The 24,123-nt window shown below is 33.4% G+C and overlaps 1 protein-coding gene across 1 annotated transcript; it reads right to left on the bottom strand.

The window, feature by feature from the left end:
- Nucleotides 1–328: 328 nt before the first annotated feature.
- On the bottom strand, nucleotides 329–23,376 carry LOC100372180 (SANT and BTB domain regulator of class switch recombination-like). Its single transcript, XM_085491262.1, has 23 exons — nucleotides 23,241–23,376; nucleotides 19,847–20,027; nucleotides 19,080–19,305; nucleotides 18,257–18,356; nucleotides 17,601–17,641; nucleotides 16,035–16,232; nucleotides 15,002–15,060; nucleotides 14,644–14,738; nucleotides 13,823–13,888; nucleotides 13,351–13,434; nucleotides 12,865–12,930; nucleotides 11,884–11,928; nucleotides 11,573–11,696; nucleotides 11,034–11,186; nucleotides 10,501–10,637; nucleotides 7,684–7,813; nucleotides 6,310–6,409; nucleotides 5,943–6,007; nucleotides 5,226–5,251; nucleotides 4,765–4,832; nucleotides 4,235–4,320; nucleotides 3,575–3,669; nucleotides 329–2,157 (listed from the first exon to the last, which is right to left on the bottom strand). The coding sequence occupies exons 2-23, from the start codon at nucleotides 19,976–19,978 to the stop codon at nucleotides 2,121–2,123; spliced, it is 2,133 nt and encodes a 710-aa protein (XP_085347388.1). The 5' UTR covers nucleotides 19,979–20,027; nucleotides 23,241–23,376; the 3' UTR covers nucleotides 329–2,120.
- Nucleotides 23,377–24,123: the final 747 nt, after the last annotated feature.

The following is a 24,123-nucleotide window of genomic DNA, read 5'->3' as shown; positions in this document are numbered from 1 at the left end:
AAATGACGTGCATCAGTAAGCTACCATAAGGGACGTCAATACTGAATTTGCATGATGTTCTTAAGTGTTTTTGAGCCGAGATTGCCATCAAAGGTAAACCCAAAACTACACTATTCTCTGTTAGTAGTTACATTAAGTTAGAGTACAAAATACGTTGTGCAAAATAGCTTGACAGAAATGGCTAACACAGAATGTGACACAACCCAACAGAGAGTAAAACATCCATATTTGGGTCATTTGGTGAATTCATTATTGCAAAATTACAAAGGAAAACTTTTAACCATGACAGGGGATACAAGTCTCTACGACTTAGAGGTTACTATCACACTTGAACTTAAAGGTGCATTTTATTAACTCAAGTACAAAACAAATTCAACAATACATGAAAGTGCATAATATTTTTTTAAAAGCAGTTTCAAATCATAACAAAATAATAGCTACAAATTGATTTACAAGCAAACTAGCCAAATCACATCAGACTTGACATGCGCAAGTGTCTGAATACAATCCAATCTGCCTAACATTGTGATTCAGCACAATGTTAATGATATCAGTTTAATATGACTAATATAATATGCATGGATGTCTAGTGAACGTATGTGTGAGACAGTTGAACTGCATTACTTATCTCAGAAATTCCAAAAAGAGCAATATTCTGTAAACCATATTTTTTGCATTTGGTATTTTTTTGTAATGGATTAAAACGTTAATTCTAAGTGACGATGCTCAAATCCCTTTCTTCATGTTGATTACAGCATGGTCATCTTGCTATTGGAATAGTTGAAATTACTTTAGAACATAAAATGTATTTATTTTCTTAAATCACAGCACACAAAAAACATAACAGACAAATATTAAAGTTATATATTATATGCATAAAAATAATTCTGAATGAGAGAATATTCCATGGCTTTAATGTGTTGAAAGTTCAGGAGTAATATAATCAACAAAACTGTCTCAGTTAAACTAATTTAATTTTAATAATTCAAATTCAACAGAACAATAAATATATCTTCATTGAGTGTGCAAAGTTTAAATAATAATTACAAGAATTTATACAATATATATACCCGAATTAGAAGTACAGCATTAACCCTTTGAACCCCGAAGGCACCATCTACAAAGTAGTTGAATAATAGTTTGAGCTCTTTTCCAAATAAGATGTTGTAAAAATATTTTGATTAAGAATGTGAAGTAATATCACATTTTGACTGTTTGGTTCGAAGATGGGATCGAATACAGGGAAAATTACAGAAACTGTGAACAAATTTACCCATATTTTAGCAGAAAAATCATTTGACACTCAAAGGGTCAAGCTAGAAATTTTAATCTATGTTGTCGCATATTTATGTGCCTTTTAGGGCAACGTTCTTGCATGTATATTTCAACTTAAACAATACATTAGATTCCACTAACAATCACACTAATCTTTGGGTACAGATTTCTTAGATTTGGAATTGCAATTGTAAACCTAAAACACCTGTACATTCCTCTCTCCAGGAATTTAGAATGATACATTATGTCAACATGGCGAAAAAGAGATTGTTCACAGTCATGATAAATCATTTCCTGCAACATTTACATGTTAAATATACTCCCCAGCACAATGTACATGTAAAAGAACCTTTTCAGAGCCAACACATTTTCCAAAAACTATGGTACATATATTCCTGTGTTTTCACATAACATTCACAATTTTTTGTTCGGAACAATCAAATGTACAAAGACAAGGTTTTACGACTAGTCTATATAAAAATATATCATGTAAAAGAAGGAGGTGGATTCTTCGCCAGAAATAGGTATAATATGGTTCAATTAAACACCAACATAAATAAGACAATGTAGTAAGTTTATTTATATCATTGTTGGTCATTGTCTCAGCTTGCCAGCTTTTTAGAATTTCATTTGCCATTGCCTATAAATGATGTTCAACTATAGCACGCAGTGATTTGGGATAAAGGCGAATCCAGGGGAATCATCAAATATTCACATTTTCACAAATAAACAATAACAATAAAATAATTCACATATGAATAATCTCAGAGAGCAGTGTAAATTCAATACAACACAACATATAACTATATTCAAATTGTTGTACATAGTAGAAATTAAGTTCCACATTATGTCAGTCGTACCATTCCTGTACGTGTCTTGGATCTACAAGATAATAAACAGAAAGAAGCCTGGTTAAGGTTGAATGTTACATGTGCGTATAATATATACGAGTAGCAATATTTTGAGTCAAAATTTGTCAACAATTATTCATTTAAGTATTATTCAACAATGTGTGAGCTTTTTTGGTTCACAGTCAATCTCAGTTTTGAAAAACAGTAAAATATATTTCCCTTTAAAAAAAACGAAAATATTGACAATGTTTGTACCAAAAAGTTGTGAGACACTATATAATTTTTTTCACGATACGTCACTGAGCAAAATTCTTAGATGTTGAGACATATCCTTGTCATAGAAAACAATGGTAAAATGCCCTAAAGTAGACAAAACATGTTATTTTCACTATATTATATTAAGGTAGAGATGCAGTTTACCTGACAGATATTTTAATTAGTTAATTAGGAAACCAAGATGACCTCCCTTGTCCACAAAACCATATATTTTCGGAAAGCTTATTGTATGAATTTTAAAATTTTGTTAGTATTTTTTTAATGGTCACTGTAGTTTGAATTATGCACAAAAATGTGCTTTTTTGGTCAAAGGTGATTAAAAAAAATTAGCTCCTAAACCATGCTCCTGTTTCCTGTCAAAATTGGTTTATGGGTACATCTGTTTACTATGAAGAAAGTGCCGTCTTGAAAACTGTCTACTAGTTGTCAATTTTGCAGGGCAGCAGCCCAAATTTCACTACTTCAAGTTTATGCATATATTAACACCCAGGCTAGTTATCTGTATAATTGTTGTAACACTGTTCAACCAAAATCAATGCCCCGACAGTGTTTTGAAGATAAACACATTGTCAATCTTTTGTGAAAATTTCAAAACAAAAGGTTTTTTAAAGTTCTCAGATGTACACTAAAAAGAAGCTGAGATAATTCACTCAGTAAATGTATTATCGTTTTGTTAAAAGTTAAATATAGTGCATAATAAAAAGAGATCCCGGCATTTCTTTTTTTTTTATTAATCATGTACAGCTATGCTGAATCTTACTAAGCATTCAAAGGAGAGATTGTTTGCACCTGTCATCTATATTTTAAAATCGTTTTTTGAGTATGTTCCACTATTCACAATTCTACAAAATTTATAGCCAAGACTGTTTAGATAATAAAAAGCAAAAAAAAAAATTTAATTTCATTTTCTTAATCTTTGTAACATGATATATGAAATATTTAAAAACAAAAAATGACACTATTTTTACTTCTGTGTAGCTTTCTACCTTAAGAGGTATGGAGTCAGTTATAAAAAGATTAAGGAGCATGAATTCAATTACTATAGATGGAGTGTTCATATATTCAAACATGTTCAAGTTCATACTTTTTTGCAGTTAAGATATATGTTCTCGAATTTGACATATTCACAAGTTTACTAGGTTTAGATCGTAAACTACTAGTGCATATCTTACCTTGCCTGTCCCATCATCCCAGAACTGTTTGGTTTAGACATTTGTTGACTACTTCTAAACTGTGCATCAATACGACAGAAAATTCCACCAGGATGCTGAAAGAAGACAGAGAATAAAATCATATCAAGATCGGCATATTGACATGCAAATGACACACAGAATAAAAAAAACTTTTGGATACAAATTTCCTGAAACTTCGCTAATTCATTTGCTGGGATTTGGGATTGGCATTATTGTTGATACAGATATACATGTACATCATAATATTGTTAGAGTGCACTGATTAAATTATATTGCCTGTAATGGAAATAAGGACTGAATAAAAAAACAATACTCGTTCCGCCTTAATATAAAACTGAGTTTTAACAGACAGATTTAAATATGGCATACATATGCTGTCAAGAGTATTACAAATATTTTCGTTTTTTTTTTATTATTCAAATTTCTGCTCCCTCTACGTTCAAGAAATCTACTCCTGAACATACTGATCCAATCAGTAATTTGCTCACTGGTTTTAATCGTACATGTAGTACATGCCTCCCAACAGCAACAGTTTAGAGACAAATGGTCAAGATCACAGCATAAAGCAAAGTGAAAAATGGGTAGACTTAAAACTATTGCAATCACTAACCAAATATGCTAACATTACTCTATGCTTACCTCTTTTGATCGGCTTTTGTCTTGTTTCTCATTAGCACTACGTAATTTAGTCAAATAAGAAATCAGCTCAGACATTCGCCGTGAATCTAAAAACAAAACATACAATAATTACAATAATTGACATCTCAAGTGATTTCAAGTTAATCCCTGGATTGGTTTACTGACCTACAACAGGTCACCATTTTATTTTTTGTACACTGTGCACATGTAACTGTGTCACTCTAGTCAATCACAGAATATACGAAATGCATTCTGGGTAATGATGACTTAATTAGACTCAGAAACATTGGGAGAGGAGAAGAAGAGAGAGGGGAAAAAGGGAAGGGAGGAAGAAAGGTGTGAAGAAGAAGGGAGGCATAGAGAAATGAAGGGAAGAAAAGAAATAATGTGAAGTTGATAACATAAGTCATGATCAATAATACAACATTTTAAAACAAGGAACTATGATAAGCATTTCATCCCTATTGACCAGGGTCTGCAAACAATCCAAAGCTTTTGAAGGTCATACATGAGAGCTATTGCACTTTTACCTTCCTCTCTCTGGGCATCTTGATTCCACCTAAGAGATCTCATGGAGTCCCATTTATGACGTGAAACACTATAATTGAAGAGATAAAAATGATTAGCAATAATATTGTCATGATCGCCATTATTTACTAATGTTAGGAAACTGTGCAATAGCATTGAATAGTGTGTGAATGTACAACTCAATTGTAGACAAAAACAATTCACTAAAACTGTTCCGGTATGTACTGTAATGTAAGTATTCTAATTTTGGTATCACTTTTAGGCAAGAGTGAAAGGCTTCGATTTGATTCTAAAATAGGTGTCACAAACAGTTGAAAAGTTTACAGACCAACAACAAAATGTTTGGTATTTTCATGCGATAAACAAATACTTTGATTTTAATATCAACATAAAGAAGAAGAAAGAAGAAAATTGAACATTGAAAAAGTATTTACATGGTAGTATGAATGCAATATATGCTTACCTGAATGATGATATGTCCATTGCAATCTAAGAAAAGAAAGAACTAATTATTATAAAGTCACCAAATTCTCAAACGAAATACAAAGGTAAGACTATGAAATCACATGGCATCAGCTATGTACATTATATGTATGAAAAGTTGATGTAATGCAAAAATGGAAAAAGGCACTTTTGACTGCAATTCATCAAACCCTTCTCAGCATTTCTGACCATTGTCATGACACATCAGTTCGAAAATATGTTTTCAATTTCACATCCCAGTAAAATTTGTCACGTACAGCAGATAGAGAAAATGTTTATTGAACAATGAAAATACAAGACAGATACTTTACATTACACTGAAAATTATATTAAAGGGCGGCAGTCGGCGTGTCACGTACTGTTCGATATGGGACTCATAGCGACGTATACAACGCGTGTAACATACATTGTTTATTTACATGAAATTCGACCATGTGCTGCGCGATGACCACCGCCGCCCATTAAGTTGAAGTAGTAACAAAAAAATTAATGAATTTAAAAATTAAAACTGCTTCATGGTAAATGGTTGTCTCACAAATATCAAATTCAAAAGCAACCTGTTCAATATCCAAAGCGGCAAGGGAAACTGACAGAGATATAGAAATTGTCATGCAATCATTTTCTGGCCGCCACTTTAACGAAACCCATAGATTGAACTTTGCATTAATTTTCACAGAATAAAATTTAAGATACATACACGTTTATCTCGGCTTGCACTACCTTTGTTCTTTTTGACTCGATGACCAAATCTTGTAGGAGTACCTTAAATAAATGCAATGAAACTGTCAAGTCATATATACACTCTAACTATATAATTCTCCTGAATATACCAAGCATGCAGTAAAACTTTCAAAGGAACTCATTATAGAGGAATCCACAGAGATTTTGTAAAACTTGGTTTTTATGCCACCAAATCATCACAAACATTCAGTAAACATATTGTAAATTAAGTTTACCATCCATGAAAAACTGTTTTACAATAAAATAAAATTGAGTGGCAAAGTAACATTGAACATTCATAAAATAAGCCAGAATATAAATATCCAGATTTGCTTAACGCATACCAGTTTTGTTTGATATTTCTTCATCCCCTATTTCATCATCACTTTCACCGACACTGAATTCATCTGGTGATACAGTACGTTCCATTACACTTCTTTCATTCTGTCAAATTAAATCAACAATTATTATTATTATTACCGAGGTATTTAATATATGATATTTTTTTTATTATAACAGTAAAGAAATAATACAATTCTAGTTTGGTTTAAATGTAAAAAAAAATCATTATTTCATTATCATTAATCGTTAAAAGTTTGTTGAACTGAAAGTTTTAACAAATAACAAATTTAAAGCTAATGAAGGAATTGTTTTCTTATTGTTGCTGTTTTAGTCGATTAGTTTAGCCAGTAAAAGTTGGTTAATTTCTTTAATTGGGGGAAAATATAATAATATAAAACTGTTGTGAAGTTGAAAAAATTATTTGGGTTAAAAATTTGTGAATAGTGTCAAAAGTTGACTTTGGTGATCAAATGGTTAATAATATGCAAATTACCTAATTAATATGCACATACTATATATAGAACTATTTTGTGAATAGTGATAAAAGTTGACTTTGGTGATCAAATAGTTAATAATATGCAAATTACCTAATTAATATGCACATACTATATATAGAACTATTTTGTGAATAGTGACAAAAGTTGACTTTGGCGATCAGATGGTTAATAATATGCAAATTACCTAATTAATATGCACATACTATATATAGAACTATTTTGTGAATAGTGACAAAAGTTGACTTTGGTGATCAAATGGTTAATAATATGCAAATTACCTAATTAATATGCACATACTATATATAGAACTATTTTGTGAATAGTGACAAAAGTGACTTTGGCGATCAACAGGTTAAAAGTAACATTTAATGGCTTCAATTGAATTGCAGAAAATAAATGATTCAGTCTTATTTTGAATTACAGTAAGTATTACAATAGTGTGAGATTCTATGTCTTTCAAACATGACAAACGCATTAACAAATCTGAACTAACAAATAATGGAAAGCTGAATAATGCACTGAAAAGTTCATTCAGGTTTTGAATATAAAAGTTCCAAGATCTCAATAAAGTTATATGATCTTAGAGTGCAACTCTCCTCAAATCAGTACATCAAGTGTTCGGTAGATGTAACTGTAGAGTACATAGTGACATATTTACTATATCAGTAGCACATGTACTTATTTAAATTATATTATAGTATAGACTTTTCTATGGCAATGATTTAGTATACAGCCAATATGATTTTTGGTTTATATGTACTTTTCTTGGAGATGTAAACAGTTTGTCACTCAACATATATTGCACTAAGCATAATTATTTGCTGTAAGTAGCATTTCACTCCTATACAGCCACATTGTGTGACTTGACCCAACACTTACATGTATAAAAGAAACAGCTGATTTACTATCATCAGGAAATAGACTACGTTGCAATACATGCATTGATCCAGTGTCTTCTACAAGTCCACATACATACTCTTCACTGCTATAAACATTGACCTCGGTTAGTCTGAAAATCATACAATAATGTTATCTTAAGCCTCACACTGACTAGAAAAAGACATTTATTTATGTAACACACTTACAACGAAACCAATTGTATTTGTAATTAAAAACAAGCCAGATTTAATCCAGATTTAGTCATGTAAAGAATATTTATGAATATATTTAGTCAATCTTTCAAATGAACATTGAATACAATGCCGTCTTGGGGCACTTAGCCCGAGCGAAGCATTCATGCACACTTCATTAGCCTGTGCTAAGAACCAGATCTTAGAAACGAGCCAGATATAATCTGCACTTAGCATTTCTTAGGTATTTGATCTCTTAGCCTGTGCTAAGGAGCTGTGTGTGAACACTACGTTAAGAACAGATCTTTATTTGTACAGTATTGTACTGACTGTGCCTTTATAAAGCTTCCAAATATTATTACAGTTACCGTAGTAACCAAACAAAACAAAATGTTACACATTGCTCAGGTTAACTATCAAGCTAAATTGATTTCTGCTGTGTTTACAAATTAGTAATTCTGTTCAAGAAAAAAAGGTATCCATCACATTCAAACACAATCTTTTGTTTTTATCACACACAGTAACAATGTAGCATGTAACAAATAGAATCATGAATGCAAACAATCACACAAGTCTGAATACCGTAAAATTCATTTCACTGCCATGTTGGGCTGCTACCTTTCACTAAATTATGACTCCAAGCAAAAAAATTATGTATAACAAGTCATTGAAAATGACACAGTCCCTCTTAAATTAAGTTCTCTTTGTGCTCGTCATATTAAAGCGGAGGAGTTGTCGCGAGCGTGTCCTTGAAACTTGAGTTCTAAGTGGCGTATACAACAGATTGTTTATTTACATCAAAACTCGTGTTCAGTGTAGTAGTAATATGGCCAAAAATAAAAACAGCCGTTATTCGGCCATCTTTGATCTGATTATGAAACACACTGATATGTATGATGTATGTGACAAATACGAATGAAAATGGTACATAAATTGTAGAAATATAGGACAAAAAATCAGATGGCTGCAATCGGCTATCCTTAACCAGATTTTGAAACAAATTGTCATGGACATGCATCCTAACATGTATAAAGTACATGTATGTGCCAAATTTTAATGAAAACTGACAGAGCACGTCAAAGATACCGCATAAAAAAAAAATGTAAAAAATGCCTGCCAGTCGACCATCTTTGATCCAATTGCGATATAAATTGTCATGAACATGTATCCTAACATGTATAATCTATGTACCAAGTTTGAATGACAACTGACAAAGCATGTCCAAAATACAACATTTTCAAAAAATAAGATGGCTGCCAGTCTGCCATTTTTAATCAAATTGCTAAACCACTGCATGTGCATATGTCCCACATAAGGTACTAGGTACATGCAAAGAATGAACGGAATCGGTCCACAGAATTCTGAAATATGACTCTTGGACAGATTGAGGGACGAACGGACACACGGACGGACGGACGAACAGACTCATGAACTCACGGACGGTCGGGGACATGTATCCTAACATGTATGATGTATGTACTAAATTTGAATGAAAACTGACAAAGCATGTTCAAAATACGACATTTTCAAAAAACAAGATGGCTGCCAGTCGGTAATCTTTGATCCAATTGTGAAATAAATCGTCATGGACATGTATTCTAACATGTTTAATCTATGTACCAAGTTTGAATGAAAACTGACAAAGCATGTCCAAAATACAACATTTTCAAAAAACAAGATGGCTGCCAGTCGGCCATTTTGAATGGAATCGCTAAACCACTGCATGTGCATATGTCCCACATAAAGTACTAGGCACATGCAAAGAATGAACGGAATCGGTCCAAGGGATTCCGAGATATGACTCCGGACGGACTCACGGACGCACAGACGCATGGACGCACAGACGCACGGACAGACGGAGACCCAATTATAAGTCCCCGTTTTCGGACTTCGTCTGAACGGGGACTAATAAATAATGTTGCCATGGGAATAACATGAGGTTATCATGAAAATACTGCGAAATATAAATGAAGGCAGTATGGTGATCATAATCGGTCAACGCAGAGTGGAGTCAATACAATCCCATGCTGCTTTATTTATTATAGCAGTCTTAAATGCCAGCGAAACAGAATTGTTTGTGAATAGAGGGGATAGCCACAATCTATTTAAGGATGTCTACGATCAACTAGCGTGAATTACTCAGTCATGAGAATTAGTTAACCAATCAATAGTTTTATTCAGGACACCAAGAGGTAACAAGATGGTGACACAACCAGAAAAGTAACAGATTATAACAACAACAAATTCTGAGCAGCAAACCATACGATTGGCTGAATGCTATACATTGTATCTAAATATAACAATGAAGTAATCGTAATAATTCTAACATAAACTAAGAGATGTGTTGGTTCCAATGATAACATTGTTGATGTATCTAATGTAAACAACGGAACGTGTTTGAATGTGAAGTAAATATAGTGCACATTTTCCAAGGAAAACATTTGAAGGCATCTGTAACACTTCGAAAGACATCACTACAGCGTTTATGGATGGATGAATTCTATTGGAACATAATACTGCAAAGTATTGCATTGATTGCCCTACTGTTCTACTGTTTTTGTGCATACATAGAGCAGTCACTCTATAGTAGAGGAACTGTGCATAGAGGTACTGTCCGAGAACTTACTTGTCTCCATCGTATCTCTTGAATGGAATACAAATAGCATCCCTGTGCTGTAACAGATCATCTAATATCTTCTGCATTTTAATATCTTCTAGTTGTAGTTGCGGCAAAGTAACAACGTGATCACGTACCATACAACCCTAACAACGAGAGACCAATCAACATATTGATTACGTTTCTATTAATCGATGAGCATCAATCTACTTTTACACTCAACATAAATTGTCTATCGACTTTACATGAATCTCATGACAGGACATTTGCCCTGTTTTCTCTTTCAGAAGCACATGTACCTAAACAAATAGCTAAAAAAAGTACCGGTATTCCAAAATTAAATTTTACCTATATTTGTATCCAATAATTCAATTTAACCTTCGTACTGATTTCCCAAAATGCAATTTTATTCAAGTTAACTAGTATGTCATAACACAATCAGTATCTCAGAATACCATTCATGAAGGGTATGGAATTAAATTGTACCAGTCAATTCCTATGATCTGATATTGGCTAAAGCATATAAACAAGTAATTACTCACTGTGTTTTGTTGTGTTGGATCAAATCGTAGACTTCTTTGTTTGCAGCATGGGTAGATACCAATAGCACCAGTTGCTGAGTTATCCACTGTATTTAGAAACTGGGCAGGTTCTGGATGATACTGACACTGCGATAGTTCCACACAAGGAAAAGTCTGATAAAAAATACAAACAATATTATTCACTAAAACATAATTTGAAAATAAGTTTTAAATTCCTATTTTTAACATTCCTAGAATATGCAGAGATGGGGCTGAACTAAAACAATGTCAGTAATATATGTGACTGACACATTACTAACTGTCAAGAGATCAACTAACCCAGCTTTTTGGGGGTTTATTTACAACTGTGAATATGAACATTGATTACATGTTAATTTATAGGATTTTTCACACAAGGAAAGTAAAGATGTGAAGCAACTCTCGTCAGTCAATGTTATGTAAATAAATTGTTATCTACCATAATGGTTGTTTCAGTGTATCCGACCAAGCACACCACTCATCCCTCACTATAAGAACAATAAAACAAATCTAATACCAACCTGCTGACAACGAGAACATTTCAAGTAGTTGATAGAACCCCAAATTCTCCAGTAAACCTCACGCCAATTCTTCACTTGATTTCTTAAACTGATTAAATAATCATTCACATCCCAGTTTCCATCCCTGTAGAGTTGCAAAGATGATAAAACAGTCAGGCACTGTCCAGTTAATACGGTTAGAAACTTATTAAATGTATTAGTCATGTATCTATTAGAATTGTGTGTATTCTGAGGATGATGAGACTATAGACAACTTCTCAAATGTTATTTTTTACTGTTTCTATTGATATTTAACAAAATATTGACTCTACCTTACATGGCTGTACGATATATTGCCTTCATTATCAATTGTCATCCTGAAATGTACAAAAAAAAAAGGTCAAAGTGCAGAAAAAATGATTTAAGACCTCAACAAACGATAATGTATTAACTTTTTTGGTGTTTTTATAGAATTTATTTCCACTAATTTTTGATGAGTTTAATGTAAAATACAGGAAAAAGGGTACATTCATTGGATTTTATTTTCACTGAATCATATCCCTTCAGCAAAAAGAGTGAAAATCAAGTATTTTACAGTAATTTAAGAAAACTGAAAATGGTTTGGGCATATCTGCAGACTGGCAAGGAGTACCCTACAAAGAATCATAGAAGAAAAGAGAGGGACCAAAGATTGGGTGGCTAAAATCCATGCATGGATAAGAATGAGTAGGAAAGGAGGAGAGGCAGCAATGGATAGTAGTATTGATAGACATTGGGTCACACTGGTAACAGAGAATACGTGCTCCTACAACCTGCTTCGTCAAATTTGAATTCTTACATATGTGAAACATCATTCCTAGGACATAGATGTATAATAGTTAACTTACTCACATTGTGAATGCACATTTTCTCACATTGTCGGATTTATTCTAATTTAAATTTTGCACCAAAAGATTTTTAAGTGTCTGTGAAATGCCTACTATCAACTTTTTGGTTTTTAAGCCCTGGCTTGCCCATAATGATGATTTATACAACATTTACTTTTAAACAATGTAGCTTGCACGCGTACCGAGAAAACACGGCCCTGCATGCAGTGGATATTAAACCAGTCTTGTTCTATATAGGTTTCATGTGATGAATACAACACATTTAAAATACATTGTTAAATACATAAAATATGAACAGGAAAGGCTATGTGGAAATTTAATAAACATTTATGAAAGGTCATTATCTAAAATGTGACAAGATTTCAAAATGAAGATGTAACCTACAAGTTCATGGCATCTGCTTTTTATATATTTATCAAAACATACCTATTTGGTAGACATTTCAACTTATTCCTTAACTCTGGAGTTAAAAGCTTTTTACATATACCACATCTGTTAAGATAAAAAACATTGTCAGTTATAGGGGGATGTCTAAGGCAAAGCAATATGCTACTGAATGAAATTAAGTTTTATGAACACTGTAACAAGAATGTGATTACAAAATGGTTTGACAATGTAATGTAAGAGCTAACGAAACAAACAGTGCATTTCAAAACAAAAACAACATTTAATGTTGGGCTGTTGGCATTCCTCCAAAGTTGTATCTGTAACTGAAGGAATGATCTCCACCACAGGCCTTAGCCTGACACTAAGTCAGATTCTCACAGAAACAGCAATGCATGATGGGATTGTTGTAGAGAAAACAATAATAAATTAGTCATTACATAAATTAGCAGGTTTCAGTTAAAACAACATGTGAATGCTACAACTTTCTATTTTTTTTTCAATAAATTACTCAGAATTTCAAAATACCTGTACAAATTAGCTGCCGATGCTGGAGAGTCCTGAGAACCCTGCGGATCAAACAAGTTTTCAATCTTCTTACAGAAGAGCTTACTGAAAAAGAAAATACTGAACTAGTTACAATGTATGCTCATTCCCTGGCCTGCCAATGACACAACTAGTTATGCTCATTCCCTGGCCTGCCAATGACACAACTAGTTTTTCCCATTCCCTGAAAGGCAGAAGCAGCTTCAGGATTACAACAAATGGAATGCAACAGAAGCCCAACATTACATTTGCGGAACTATTTTATTTGACATGTCAGAATACATACTTTTGTAAGGGTGTGATGAGCCACCTGACTGTAGTGATATGTGTATGTAAAAAGTACCGGTAGTGTAGTTAACATATACCTGGTAGCTCGAAATTCAGAATAAATATTGAGTCAATCATAATGTTTTGAGCTTTCCTGAGTCAACACATCAAAAAGCGAGAAACTCACCTTTTAAACTTGTCCTTTCTATCTTTGATCTCATCTGCCTCATTATGGTTGAAAAGAGCAGCAATTCTGCAGCAAAATAATAAATATTTCTACTGCATCAACTGAACTAAACTTACTGACAATATAACGATACTAAACCCCTTCCTCTTCCATGTATTATCTGAATCAACACATCATGCTGTCAACCCCAGTCACCAAACATGGTGTAGCACACAAATTGTATGTAAACAAATAATACAACTTTTATGCATGGAACTCATTTCAAACATGATGGAGGTGACCACGTCATGTTAATATGCCATACTCGAATGTGATTTTGAGAGAACTTAGGTTAAGGTCTGCAGGTGCTTGTGTTCAACAGTGTCGCCAGATTGGTAGATGCCAAGATAGCACATTAAATTGCTATTTCATAGAGAGATGGCCATACAGCCCTGTAGTCCCAAACATCAATATGGCTTCTTTAATAAAAATGCACTCTCTGTCAGTTCTCACACTTCAATTTGATAGACAACATTGGCATTCAAAAGCCGGAACTGTCTCATGGCACAAAAACATTTTTTTTTTTAAAGTTGCTGTTTGAGCAGTTCCATGAATTCAACTTTTTGGATACGCAGAATCCATTACATTTAAGTAATGCTTCTTTCATCTTTATTTTATCACTATGAAAAATTTCACTATGATGCTAACTCAAATATGGCATATTAAACATGTTTTGACATTAGAGTTGTTGGACGGTGTGCAGCTAATCTGGTATCGACAGTTGATAAGTACTGGACGAGCTCTTTCATTGAGAAAATACGATTCAATAATACCATGCCTACCTGGTTATGAGTTTATCGTTTATACAATTCATGTTGCATGGAGTGGCTACAATAGCACTCATGTTTTCATGGCAATAATCAATACATTCCTCCACCTGCAGTTCAAAAATAATTTTATATGAGCAATCTGATTAAAGTAAGATCGTAGTTTGGGCTGAATTGTTTTTTATTATTCTTGTTGTTTTTTTCAAATATGCTCATGGTCATTTATATCATATATTATATATTTGCTAGTATTTTTTTAAAGTTTTGACAATCGTGAAAGCCACATCACATAGTGTGGTTCTAGTTAAAACTATACATGAAGACAAAACTAATAAGCATAAATTACTTTCATAGTAATAAACTAGTTAATTACCAGTGAATCCATTTTTAAGAAGTCAGATGAGATCAGAATAGAAATCACATTGCCAGGCTCTGTAAAATAATGTACAGGTTATGGTAAATAAAATAATGACATATATAGTGTATAAGGATTGATTTTGTGTACAAAGGGTTGACTGCTAATATCTATATCATGAATCTTCAGTTCTATGCAGAGTTCTTACTACTAGTTTATCAAGTTCAGTTTTGTATCAAACATTTGAATTGTTACTTAATCTTTTCACCACCAGTTCTCTCTTTTCATCACAAATTCCCAAAATAGTCTGATTTATAGTCTGTACTTTCCTTCAAAAGATTGATACAAAAACAGACAAATTTTTTTAGTAAAAACTGAAAATCCACTCAAATATTGTCTGTTGGCTCCAAAATTAGAGTTCATTTCCAGAAATATGGAAGAATATAAGAAAAAAAGCGCAGAAAAATGTAGGCGAGAATGAGAATGTCTGGTGGTGAAAAGGTTATGCCATCAATAAAACAACAAGAGGAATTATAATGAATTTCATCAGCTGACAAAAAGTTTTGTGAATCATGCAGTCAAAGATGAATCACAGTATGTAAAATACGAGAAATAAGTTATGTAGAAAGCAAAATGCAAACTTTGAAAACCTCAATGACATTGACAGATTTGTATTTAGTTTGAAATTAGGTAACAAATGACTTTTAATTAATTTCATAGCAAAAGCTCAGAAGACATGACATAGTCCCTGTTAGTTAAATAGTAAACAAAACTGCATGCATATGTATCCCAAGATGTATGATGTATGTGTGAAGTTCAAATGTGATCGGACCAGTCATGTCCAAGATCGAGATGAGTCACAGAGTGCAATCCATAAATTCATGTTTTTGGCTTAAATGTAATAATCATACGCTGCGTAATTTGTATACATTGTATTCCCACCAGCAGCATTTTTTTTTTTTTTTTATTTTCGCTAAAATGCATGTGTTGTTATGCAAAAAAAATTACATTGAATAACATAACAAGTTGTGTTCAACTGCCAACAACTCACCTAGCTTTGGCGCCCCCTCTTTCTTGGCATCAGAAGACAACCGTTTGACATATCTCATGAGCCAATCAAAGATCTGTACATCACAGTGTACAGAGATATCCACTTCCTCCCATCGGTGTGCATCCACTGACAAATACTCCGCAAAATATTTCATTTCTTGAACCAGCAAATCACGCGGACAAGTAAAATCTTGCTTTACTAAGTTAAGAAGAATAGAAAATTTCTCTAGGGATATGCATAACCCCCAAAAGGTCACACATCCTGGTACTTTCTGGGGTACAAATTCATTATCAATGAGAATATCCAAATATTTTTCTCTCTTGAAGTTTAAAAACAATGAAAACGGTCTAGATTTTGTTATGTAGGCCTTGAAAAGATGTACCGTACATGTATATATGTTTCACAGTTAGTTTCTCTTGTAAGTATCTTCACTGCAACAATAGAAACATGTGAAATATGCCTAGCGACTTTGGCCGGCGAACTGAGCTCAATTTAACATCATTGTAAAAAACCACTATTGTTACATGTACCAAGGCAGTAGTGACCGAAAACAAAAATTGAACGAATTTAGTTGGATAACGAGACACAACTACACACACAAAAACGACTCTACTTGTTGACCCGAGTTATTATAACCCTGGAAGAACATAAATGCACATGCTCAAGGCTAATTAGCATAATTTATTTGGATTGGAAAAACAACAAGCATGGCCGTTGCGTTGATTTTTTTCCTTTTGCTATCAGTTCCAGTTACTTGCGTATTTGTCTATATTTATAGGAGTTCAAAGTGAATAAATATTGATACTAAATAACATGTGAGTTTTTTTGTTAGTAATCAATTTGATCGGCATTCCGATTCACCACGGCCACATAGGGACTGTGCCCCGGAGATTCACAAAACGCTTGCAGGTCGTTGTGGTTGCTCGATTCATTGAACAAAGCACTTCTGTCCAGGTTATTCCTGTGGTATACATATTCCGACAAAACATTAATGACAGCATGTTTTTATCAGGACACTTTCAAATTCTGAATTATGTTTTTGGCCTTCCCGAACCATCGGTACGATGTGCTGACCGTGGTAAACTGAATAAAACATAATTGCTGAAGCCAACGGTTTGAATGAAAGGTGTGAAAACGTGCTAACTTTGTCCTTTGTGATCTTTGGGGCTTATTAGTTGGCTGGGGTTTAAGACAGTACGCTGCAAGACATCCGGCAACTATGTTCGTTATATGCAGTTCAACTGATCATTGCGGTCGCTGAAGCCTGGCCGTTGGCCGCGTTAGACAGGTGGCCGCTATATACGGGGTACTTTACATGTAAACTTCGTAGGGACTGTTCTGTTATGACCGCTATAGGCAGGTGGCCGCTGTATCCAGGTGGCCGTTAACACAGGTTTGACTGTATATATGTTTTACAGTTAGTTTCTCTTGTAAGTATCTTCACTTTCAGGTTAGTTCCACTACGATTTTTCGCAACCAACAACATAAACAAAAGTTTTATCTATCTACAAGATCGAATATCTGCACATGTAACATAGGCCTCAAAGGAAACAGTTAAATACTCACAGTTTTTTGCTTCATCACAGACATGAATCACCATATGTGGTCTGAAAATTTACAAAAAAGCAAATTTACTCAATAAGGTTGAATGCAATTCTCCCATATTTGATTAAAAGGATCTTGTGCTAAACAATGTGTGCTTACATGGAATGGAAACAAAAGAATTAAAATAATCTTCAATGCAGGGTTGATATGACAGGTCTGGTGAAATTTGAAAGTCACCTGCCCTGGTTCACAATTTTGAGAAATTCAAAAGAATGATTATAATCGTGAATACCAGTAAACAGGAAAACACTGCTAACATCATCATAATTATCACTCAATAATAATAATAACTTTATTACACTACTAAAAACCTTAAGAGGGTTTTTGTATGGTAAAGAACATAAATACAAAGAAATGCAAATACAAAAAATTCAAGAGATAAAATTAAAAGGGAAAATAAAAGAAAAAATAAATTAAATAATATCAGTGGTTTTAAAAATTGTGCTCTTCAAATATTTTGAAATATGGATTTCACATCCATTGTGTAAATGTTTATTGCACACTCATCAAACAGTTTTTTTCTTTGTTCTATATAGCAAGTACAAAATAGCAGGAAATGTTTTCCATCTCTTAATAAACGCAACTTTATACACTCATGTAGGAAAGACTTGACATACCCTTGACTGTCCGCTTGGTTTGCTTGCTGAGATGACTGACTTGGACTTCCTCTTCCATTACTATACTTTGTCAAACTAGCACTAGGGCAGTTTATGGCACCTTAGAAGGCAAAAACAAACTAGTCAATTGTGTGTGTATGCTTTACTACACTATACACAAACCATTACTAAGAGTATACAAAGCCTCAAAGTCTAATTTTTAATTTATCATTGTTCATTTTACCTAACATTGTCAATTTCTGCAACTGACAGAAGATTGGTCAAAATCAAGTAAATAATGCCATAATCTATTTGTTGTGTTGTGAAACATGTCCATATACAAATGTTTCTTTACTCATTCTCAAAAATCAGTCACCTATGGTACTGTCAAGGTCTCTACAATTACATGCAGCAACTTCCAAGTGATCCTGGTGCTGTGAGCAGGTGTCAGGCTGTATCTAAAAACATTCACTGGAAAATACTTTATTTTGGCTATAATTTATTTTCACTGAATTTTGACAAGTTGAATGTAAAATATAGGGAAAAAGACGAGTGTGAAGACAGCGTTCGGTTTGGAAGTGGAACACTTCCAAAAGAGGAAGGTATGTGTGTGCTTGCGCAAAAGATTCTACGCTTCAAGCCACATATGCGTAGAACAGATCAGACCAAAAGCTGTCTTTCTTATTGGTTGGCATTTGCTACTCGTACTACTCATTAGCATAATTATCACCACAAAAACATAGTGACACTATAGAGGGCGTGGCAGAACAGACAATTCATGGTACTTTCACATCAGCACGAGAAATTCTACAAAGTCACTCTAGAGGAATTATCGTGGATCTACCTTTAATTTTGGCTGATGTTGGTCTACTCCTTGGATTCAATCCTTTACTGGCATCAGATTTAGCTGCGGAATCATTTTGATCTAACATGGATCTGACATATCTAGACAATCCACTATCGCTTCTTTCCAATGTCATGGGTCTGCCATGCGCTGCTAGGCTAGAAAAGTCACCCACAGGAGGCACCCCTCCGGCTGCATGCTGTAATTCTTCATATCGCTTTGCACACTTGGTAATAAAAGAAAAGAAATGAGGATAACAGTGAGCATGGTGCAATGAGTAACTAATTCAGAGAAGATCTGAAGACAGTTGTGTTTTGTATCAATGTAGAGTGCTGAAGTTAAATGTTTTAGATCAAAAAGTTCTGCAATGCTAGGTGTGTGACATACTGAATAGAATTATGCCACAAAGTCAAATACAAGTCTGACATCATATTCACATCACATATTTATTACAAATGCTTAGCTTGAACTTCAGCATTTTGAGGGCATTTTTAAGACAATGATTTTTAAAAATGCCTTGGACTGATTGAAATTCTTAACTAAGTACTGAAGGGAATTAAAGCATTCAGGCGTGGAATCAAATTGTACAAATTTAGGTAAACATGCAATATTGACAGTGATCATTCTCATCAAAAAAATTTGCATAAACTTGGAGCATTACTGACATAAGTGAGCAACATATCTGATCATCTACTAACTTTGATCTATGAAACAATACGATGGTGACAGTAAACACCACAAGAATCCAAACTTGACAATTAACTCACCTGTTTTGCTGTTGTGCCTGGTATCAATTTAGCTATTGCTTCCCAATTCTTGCTAAGCATCTCATTGAACTCTGATGAGTTCATGAACGTTCTCAACATCAGATCCAATGCCACAGCCCTTAATGCGCTCATTGCACTCTGCTAAATCCCAGCCAACACTAGATGAATACACAGTAATTATCTACATAGAAAGATTCAAACAGGTGACAATTATTTACTGTGTTGACTAATTAATTTATCATGGTTGGATTATCATTCAGGGATAACAAATCCTGACTTGAAAGTGTAGAGGAATAGAAATACTAAAAAATCTTTTTCATAACTGTAAAAAATAATACCAGCCCACCAGTCATGTAAGACTTAAATTTTTATCAGACCAACTTAGCTTAGAAAGATACCTGTCTCTGGTGTACAGGCTGGCAGTCATTTTATTTGAAATAGTAACTGTAGTAGCTGTTTTTTATGGAACCATTAAATACATGTAACCCGGCTGGTATGATTCTATGTACTGCGCCCTCTATCTTGTTCCTGGTGCATATGCTCATAAATAATAAGGACCCGTCACATGCCTGAATGAGAGTGAAACTGCCGCACATTTAGTTCAAGCACTGCCAGAAATTCATCCCTTTTGGTGCTGTATGTGAATTTGTTGGTCCTTAGTGTGTTGTAATCATTTTAGATTTCCTTGCCATCCACACTTGTACAGCACTTATTGTGATGGTGTATACAAGCAGAGTCGTAATGATTATTCTACCCAGTGTGCATTGCAACAGTGTATCTGAATCATCATGGGATAAAGAGAAATTCCTACCAACTGTTGTGATTAAAGAAATCAGAACTGGAAAGAACTTTAGTAGGACTTGGCTATCATAGATTAGACTGGAGTTGGCCACCCAGATTGAACTTTATGTATGCTGGATAAGTGTACTGAGTTTCCTACTATCTATTTTCAGCAAGGGAATAAGAGCACTCACATAGATTATCATTGGATGTTTTGCCTTGGGAAAATGTGTATCCTTTGTCACAGATTTGTCAGTGTTTGTGGTACCTTTTACTAGTATAGTGTTAGCTAAGGTAAAATAAAACTTTATTATTGTAATACACTGCATTCGAGCAATTATTTAGAACCTAGGAATAAGACCTTGGACACGGTATTACATACAAATTTAAATATATTTATTTATTCACTTATTGACTCTTACACAATCCCCGGAGGGAAAGAAAATGGTCACAAAGTACAAGGGGAAAAAATATATAAAAACAATATTCTAAATAACAAAATACAATCACTAAATTACTAAATAATACAAATTTCCTAAAATACTAAATAATATGAGATTACAGCAGGCATTAAGATGTCAAGTAAGACCCTGCTTCCTGACTTCAAAGTTTTACTTATGAACTGTGCTACTGGTATAATGATGTTTTCATTCTGTAACAATTCCATGAATTTTTTCTTTGCAGGTTTATTTTCAAATGCTGGGATCATATCCTTAGCTTTATTGAACAGTTTGGTACGCAACTCATATTTGTTGTATTCCATCAGAAATGCATTTCATCCTCAATTAGACCTTTGTTACACATGTCACAAACCCTGTTGTTTAATGGGATTTTTTTATGATGACCCATTTCAATTTTGAGACTATGGTCACTAAGACGAAATTTGGTAAGCACACTACGCAGTTCAAAGTTTTTTAGCTTGACTAAATATGACTCAGGGTTTAAATCTGATTTGATTATCCGATATGTTTTCAGTTTGTTTTTCTCATTTGCTTTGGTGCGGTTGTCATTATAAACCTCACTTTTTCATCTTGTTAGGAATAAATCATTTGTGTCAAGGTTAATTTATCACAGAGAGTGGGCATTGCACAGGCACTTTAACTGAATCATATTGTTGGATATTGTTTAATAACGATGTTACTTCTAGATACCATTTACTTTTAATATTTTGGTTAACCGCAAAAGCTTTTTTGAGTAACACATTATTAGAATTCATGGCCCGACTGTAATATTTAATTATTTGTTATACATGGCCATAATTGGTGTGTTGTGACACCTCTAGTAGATACCGACAATAACTTAATTGAACATCCTTGATAGATGATTTAGTGGAGAACTCATCACCCCAAACATCACAACCATAAACGAGGATAGGTCTGATCAGTTTGTCAAAAAGGGAAATTGAAACTTTTATACTTATGTTTTGAATTGAGCCAAGCTCTGCTGCTTTCATTGAAAACAGAGCTTTTTGAGCCTTATGTTTAAGGTTTTTTAGGCCATCCTTAAACCTACCATTATAATACACTGTACATTAATAAAATGCACATTTTACCTAATTTCAGAATAAAACAACTACCATGATAGTATATTATATAAATTAAGCAGTTTGGATAATGTATTGGGCACATGCCATTTCAAAAAACTAGTATGCAGATCACTTGATTCATGTAATGAAGTCGGAATAGAATTAATGTCATTCTTCCTTGCTCAAGTTTTTCAATTGCTAAGTCCATGATATGTATATGACCATTCCTCCAAACAGGTGGGTGATTGAGCAGCAGTAATAAGGTTCATAGTGCTCAGGTTCGGAAATTATTTGAACGAGCATCGGCGACACTAGCCTAGAATGTAGCAATTCTGAGTGCACCCACAAATTAATTTGTAATTTTTTTTCAAAATCTCATGATCATAGACGACATCTTCTAGGCCGGTCTAATAACAATAATAATAATAATAATAATAACTTTATTGCATCCATAGAAATACAATGTTTCTATCAGTTAATAGCAATAAAGATTAGTTGTGATAACTACTACTACAAAAAGAAAATTAGTTGTTAAAAGGATAAAGCAAGTGTTACATATCAAATGGCATTTTCATTTCTTGATTGAAATGCGTTATGAATATAATTGCCTATCTTTTTTATTATTACATCATCTTTTGAAGTCATCAAGAAATTAAATTTTTTGAAGATCATCCTGTGTTTCTTGTGGAAATGTAATGTCTTGTATGATTTGCTGGCGTATTACTTTATATTGTGGACATTTCATAACAAAGTGAAGTTCGTCTTCTATTTTATTCTGTGAACATTGTTTGCAAATTCTATTTTCAGTAGGTATTTTTCGTTGCATATGCCTCCCTTTTTCTATTGCTAAATTCTAATTACTAGTTCGAAATTTTGTCATTGAAATTCTTTGTTTCAAATTCAACACATCTAAGTATTTTTCAAAATTATAAGAGTCTTTGAATTTTTCATAAGTTCTCAGTTTTGTTTTTTCAGTTATATTTTTTCTCCAGAAATTTATGTATATTATCTACGAGTTACATCGTTCATCGATTTCCAGTCTCCAATCATGTGTTTTGATTATAAAATACGAATGAATACATTACAAACCTTTTCAAATACGGATACATCCTTCAGCTTGCTAGTAAAGCACTTGACTGCCAATATTATCACTTATTACCTTTCTGCTGGCATTCTTTCCGAAAAAGATTTGTTGACATGCAAGAGGAAATGTCACCCGAACAACCAAATTGCTTTCAAGGCCATTTAACCAAATGGTTAAACAGAAAGCATCGATGCAATATCTCTTAACTTACTGTTTCTAAAAAAACATTGGACAATTCCTCGGATTTTATTTTAATAACCTAACATGTATTGACATCAATAAACAGCTCGAGTTGTGGTTTTATTGTATAAAGGAACAAGAGTTGCCTCACATATTCCACACTTACTTAGAGGGTCGTTCGTACATTTGTTAGCGCCGCCAACGACGAAATACATGCAAACGAAAGAGGTATACATTATTTTAATAAATTGGGGTGGCGCTAATATATAGAATCTTTGCAACGCAGTCTATTCAGTTGATTACTAGTAGTTTGGATGTTTCCGTACCATCGTTCGCTAACCATGATCTAGATGTTACACACCTCTAGTACTGTAAAATTCTTTATTTTAGCTGATTTTTGATGAATTGGAATGTAAAATACAGGAAAAATGGTATTTTTACTTGATTTTATTTTTACTAATTTATCCGTTCAGCGAAAATAAATTCCCAGTGAAAATAAAGTACTTTACAGTAATAAGTGTGGGAATTTTAGTAACATCGTTGAACATCTCGATATTGCAAATCTTTAGTGATAATAAACTTGGAGAATTCCGTGTTAGAATTGATAAATAATTATGGCCGATCTTACTCATAGATAGAAGATAGTTTTGAGTATTTTGGAGCATGGGGTTGATATTAAATCTTGATTTACTAAAGTAGTATTGCTGA

This window comes from Saccoglossus kowalevskii, chromosome 16, assembly GCF_978046115.1.
Source record: "Saccoglossus kowalevskii chromosome 16, keSacKowa6.1, whole genome shotgun sequence".
NCBI lineage: Eukaryota > Metazoa > Hemichordata > Enteropneusta > Harrimaniidae > Saccoglossus > Saccoglossus kowalevskii.
The sequence above is the reverse complement of the archived record's forward strand: the minus strand, read 5'-3'. Positions and strand labels throughout refer to the sequence as shown.

Coding starts and splice junctions, on each gene's coding strand:
- LOC100372180 (XM_085491262.1), bottom strand. CDS start 19,978: ATGAGCGCATTAAGGGCTGTGGCATTGGATCTGATGTTGAGAACGTTC. Junction 4,833..5,225: donor ATGGACATATCATCATTCAG/GTAAGCATATAT, acceptor CTTCAATTATAG/TGTTTCACGTCATAAATGGG. Junction 4,321..4,764: donor AGATGCCCAGAGAGAGGAAG/GTAAAAGTGCAA, acceptor TTTTGTTTTTAG/ATTCACGGCGAATGTCTGAG.